This window comes from Syngnathus scovelli, chromosome 3 (assembly GCF_024217435.2).
Source record: "Syngnathus scovelli strain Florida chromosome 3, RoL_Ssco_1.2, whole genome shotgun sequence".
In the NCBI taxonomy this organism is placed as follows: domain Eukaryota; kingdom Metazoa; phylum Chordata; class Actinopteri; order Syngnathiformes; family Syngnathidae; genus Syngnathus; species Syngnathus scovelli.
The window spans coordinates 9557358-9562545 of NC_090849.1; the positions used below are offsets into that span (position 1 = coordinate 9557358).

Sequence of the window (5188 nt, forward strand, 5' to 3'; positions counted from 1 at the left end):
TTGGTTTTGGTTGCTGTCGTTCGGTGTTGTCGTCCTGTCTTGATGCCGTCATGTCCTGCTGTCTTCATGTTTCACGTCCCGGTCAGTCAGTCAAGTTATTGTTTGTTAAGTCATGTCAGTTTGCCTTTTGAGTTGCTTCAATAAACCCTGGTCCAAGCTGCACTTGGTCGTCCTGCTCCATGCTACACCCGACCGTGACATCTGTGTAATGTTGCCTCAAGACATGTTGTCATGAATTCAATTTGCATTCTTAATCATTTTATTTGTTTTAGTTTTTAATTACCAATTTTAATCCACAAAAGGAACTTTGTGCATGCATTACACCAGGGGTCCCCAAACTTTTTCCTGTGAGGGCCACATAACTTTTCCTTTCTCTGATGGGGGGCCGGTGTCAGTTTGCAACAGAAAAAGTGTGACGATCGTAGGGGTGCTTAAAAAAATTATTGTTTTCCAGAAAGCCACACATAACCAAATAACCCTTTCCAGGTTCTTTACAGAAAAAAAGTCAGGAAATAAATAATAACACTATTAATGAAATAAATAATAACTAAATAACCCTCTCTGAGTTCTTCACAGAAAAAAACTGGAAATAAATAACACTATTTATGAAATAAATAATAACTAAATAACTGTCTCTGGGTTCTTCATAGAAAAAAAAAGCCATGGAACATTAACTTTCTGTTGTGCCATGCACAATCTTAACAGATAAAAGTTCAGCTCAGTTGTCAGAACAGAATCTCTCTGACACATATGAGCAGTCTCTTAAACTTCTTGTGTTCCTTCCTTATAATCCTTTTGTAGGTTCCAGTAGGCTTGTAGACACCGCTGTTTGCAGCTCTCTCTCATCAACTTCCCTGTGAAAACCACAAAGGAAGCAGGTTGAGAAACTGAACTAAGTGATACAGCACCTACACAGCACAATACATTTCAGTACCAGTATGGTTGTAAAGATGGATTTTATCCCAGTAGATTTTATTATGATTATATTTGTTTATGCTCAAAATGACTCATTCAAGTCAGAAAAGTGAGCTTACCTATGTATGTTCATCAGTGTGAACTGTGGGCCTGCATCTGGCTGGTGAGAAGTTGAATATCAGGTTCCATTCTAGTTACAGCCAGTCTCAAGCACTGATGCAAATGTTCATCTGTCAATCTTGATTTCATCGGAGTTTTCAGCAGTTTCATGCGTGAAAAGGTTTTCTCGCAGATATACGTGCTGCCAAAAACTGTGGACATTTTCATTGCGTGTTTTTTGATGTTAGGGTACGTGTCGTTTGGGAGGGCGGCATAGAAGTCAATGAGACAGTTGGGCTTGAATGTGTCTTTCAGAACATCACAGTTCTGTAACTCAGCCAACTCAAACTGATATGAAGGCTGGGCTTCATCAATGTCGGCAACAAAGGGGTTCTGAAAAAGACGGATTTCTTTTGCGTGAACATGTAGTACACTAAATCGCACACCGAACTCCGCCTTCAGCATTTCCAGTGCTTCCACGCACTTTTCAGCTGGGAACGGGACCGCTGGGTTCTCTGTCGACAGCTTTTGGGTAGCAGGGAGATGGACAAAGTTGCGCTTTTTCACTTGTTCCAAAAGCAGCGCTAATTTCACCTCAAATGCTTTTATGTGTGAATACATGTCGCAAATGAGTTTCCCCTCGCCTTGTAGCTGCAAGTTAAGGCTGTTAAGTATTTCTGTCACGTCTGTTAAAAATGCGAGGTGCCATTTCCATTCTGGGTCGATCAGCTCTGGGACCGTTTTGTCTTTTAAATGAAGAAATGCGTTAATTTCGGGTAGCAGCTCGTAAAAACGCCTCAAAACTCTGCCCCGGCTCAGCCATCGGACCTCTGTGTAGTACAGCACATCTCCGTGCGCAGACTCCAGTTCAGACAGGAATTCTTGGAACTGCCTGTGTTTAAGTCCCTTTGCTCTGATGAAGTTTATGCACGACACCACAACCTTCATTACAGAATCCCACGTCAACACTTTGCAGCACAGTGCTTGCTGGTGAATCAGGCAGTGGACTCGTAGCGGGGCGGTGAGACCCCTTTTTTCCAACTCCCGGTTCATGCGTCCTATTAGACCGCGAGTTTCGCCCACCATGCTAGGAGCCCCATCAGTCGTGATGCTAGCCAGCTTTGACCAGTCCAGGTTCAACTCCTCCATGGTTTGGCACACTTTGTCAAAAATATCCTCTCCCGTTGTAGTCCCTTTGAGACTTTGGAGGGCTGCCAGCTCCTCGCATATCTGAAAGTTTGCGCTAACTCCACGAGTAAAAATGAGCAGTTGTGCTGTGTCCTGCACGTCCGTGCTCTCATCCAGTGCTAATGAAAAAAAGTCAAATTCTTTTGTCTTCTGCTGCAGCTGGGCATATACATTACTCCCGATTTCTTCAACGCCTCTGGTGATTGTACTCGCCGACAGACTTACGGCATTAAATACATCTCTCTTCTCGGGACACACCTCCTCCGCGACAGCATCCATACATTTCTTAACAAACTCTCCGTCAGTGAAAGACTTACCGCTGCTTGCTATCAGTTGAGCAACCCGAAAGCTGGCCCGAACGGATGCCTGGTTCAGCTGAGCTTGGCGTACAAATGTATTCTGCTGAGATAGTAGTCCACTTTTTAGCTTTGAGAGTTTGTCTGCTCGTATTTGGCCTTGCAAGCTATCGTACTTGTCTTTGTGACGGGATTCATAGTGTCGGTGAAGATTGTATTCTTTGAATACCGCCACCGTCTCTTGACAGATGAGACAAACAGCCTTTTCTTTGCATTGAACAAAAAAATAATCGTTTGTCCACTGCAGGTTAAATACCCTGCATTCTGAATCAATTTTTCTCTTACCTAACCTTTTCGCCATTATTCCGTTCTCTCTTTGAGAGGGCGGGGCCTAGGATTTTTTTTCTGGAGGCCAAATAGGAAAACAAATCCGATAGCGTCTCTGGTATTGTTCAGAGGGCCGGGCCAAATGTGCTGACGGGCCGTATCCGGCCCGCGGGCCGTAGTTTGGTGACCCCTGCATTACACCATGCAGTGAAACAGACCACGCACATGCAGGACTGCAGGCAAGAGAGAGGTTCGTGTCCCTTACCTGAATTTGGGGGTTGGTGGTTTGTGGGAATGAGAGGTATGTCAGATCTTAGTGGGAGTTTCTTAAGGGCTCTTTGACAAGCGGGATTCTAACCGTTACTTGTCCGCAGGACTTATATTTGATCCCACACAGTGCTAACAAAAACACCAATACCACCTATGATTACAAGTATTTAGAATGGTTCTTCCACAAGTTACTGGGTCATCAAGCCCCAAAGAGGAATCAACACCACCAACAGTCAAAAACTGTTGTCATTGGCAAACATTTGGCATATTTTTCATATGCACATCTTAAATTAAATACTCACCTCTGCTATTCTTCTCAAAATGCATGTTCCTTGCAAATGTGGCACTAGTTCAAAGGTAAATAAACAATATTTTCAATGGTATTAAAAAAGCACGGTTACAATAAAAAAATCGACCAAAATCTTTTTTGTTTTTTTAAACTTTTGTGCTCTTTATTGAATACAAATACTCAGGAGCCATATTTTCATTTGCTTTAGACAGTGACACAATGTGTTAATTGAACAGTTGTCATTTGAGGATATGTATTGATATAACTGGTGGTCATCCGCATAGCCATAAAATCCAACATTGTCCTACTGAAGCAATTGACCCAAGGGTAACATATACAGATTGAACAAAATGGGTCCAAGGACAGACCCATGAAGGACCCCCACATTTTGTGACTATTGGATCTTATTAGAAACTTCCAGTTGTCAGCGAATACGTAACTCCTATCCATCACGAATGACCTGAACCATTTTAGAACTGCACCATTTAATCTTACCCAGGTTTCCAACATGTTCAAGTATATTGAACATGGGTGGTGCAATAGAGTCTGCTTTTCTCACTGTATAAACAGCTGAGCCCTTCCTGCATCGGTGTTCAATCTTATATCATTCAGTACAAGGGTCACCAACTCAGGTCCTTTGGGGCACAGTGTTTAGATGTGTCCCTCCTACAGCACACCTGATTGAAATGATAAAGATCGTTATTATTCTTGTACAGAGCTTGCTGATGAGATCAGCAATCAGGTACTTTGGACGAGAGATATACAGTATCAGAACAGTACATTTTGGATAGGATCCCTTGAGGACCGGAATTGATGACCCATGATTTAGTACTTTAATAGAGTTATTTCTGTTCTGTGATTAAGTTGGAAATCAGAGTCCATTGGAGTTATAATAATAAAATAAAATAATAATAATAAATGCTGGGTTGATTTAAAAAGAATTTGACAATGTTAGCAGAGGTTAGAGATTTGTTATCTAACTTTGATACACAGTGGCGCACTGATTAGCTCGTCCGCCTCAGAGTCAGGAGGGTGTGGTTAGGGTGTGGTTTGAAAACGAAGTGACTCCCATCAACTCTGAAGCAATGGAGTCTGCTTTTCTCACTTTGACCACTAGATGGTGTCCAAGTCTTATGTGAGCTCACCCCCCTTTGCATGGTACTGTATGCATGCACGTTTGAAATTTCCAAACATCTGTCTCAGTTGTCACTGCATGTCAGCGTTGATTAGACAGCAAACAGGTTTACTCGTCCGGATTCACCTGAAGTCACCTGCGGTGGAGGAAATTACAGGCACAGGCAATGCTGAACAGATGTGCAATTCATGTATGTACTTATCACACTCATTGCTGCTGCCTTCCACAATAACCATCATTACACAAAGTGGTCTACTTGATTCCTCGTCAACACGAGTCAAAATCTCTCCTACGTATATGCAATTTTTTAAAAAACAGTTCTAAATCTATATTATATATCCTGTTATCAATTTATACTTCTCATACTACACTGTGAATTTTTGTCAATCTTTAAAATGTACTTTGTTCATCCAGTCTAACATCTTAACTACAATGACTGTTTTTTTTTTAAACCTTTACAACTGGTGAGATAAAAGATGGAGAGTGCAGAGTGAAGTGTCCTTGTTGATGAAGCAGACATGTGCATGTATTTTCTGTGTCTCACTTGGCTCCTGAGGAGATTCGCTGCTTACTAAGGCGTGAAAAGCCTCAAATTAAAGTGTTTGTGCTGACAAAGGACAAATGGGATTTTCCATTGCGCAAACTATGCAGGATTGTGTTGGCTTGCAC

General features: G+C 42.0%; 1 protein-coding gene across 1 annotated transcript; it reads right to left on the reverse strand.

Annotated features, from left to right (window-relative positions):
* Window positions 1-332: 332 nt before the first annotated feature.
* On the reverse strand, window positions 333-3005 carry LOC137840178 (general transcription factor II-I repeat domain-containing protein 2-like). The gene is made up of 2 exons (XM_068650266.1): window positions 1035-3005; window positions 333-854 (listed from the first exon to the last, which is right to left on the reverse strand). Exon 1 carries the CDS (start codon window positions 2857-2859, stop codon window positions 1048-1050), a length of 1812 nt encoding a protein of 603 aa, XP_068506367.1. The 5' UTR covers window positions 2860-3005; the 3' UTR covers window positions 333-854; window positions 1035-1047.
* Window positions 3006-5188: the final 2183 nt, after the last annotated feature.

What these genes read in the sequence shown, in the direction of transcription:
- LOC137840178 (XM_068650266.1), bottom strand. Translation starts at nt 2,859, where the DNA reads ATGGCGAAAAGGTTAGGTAAGAGAAAAATTGATTCAGAATGCAGGGTA.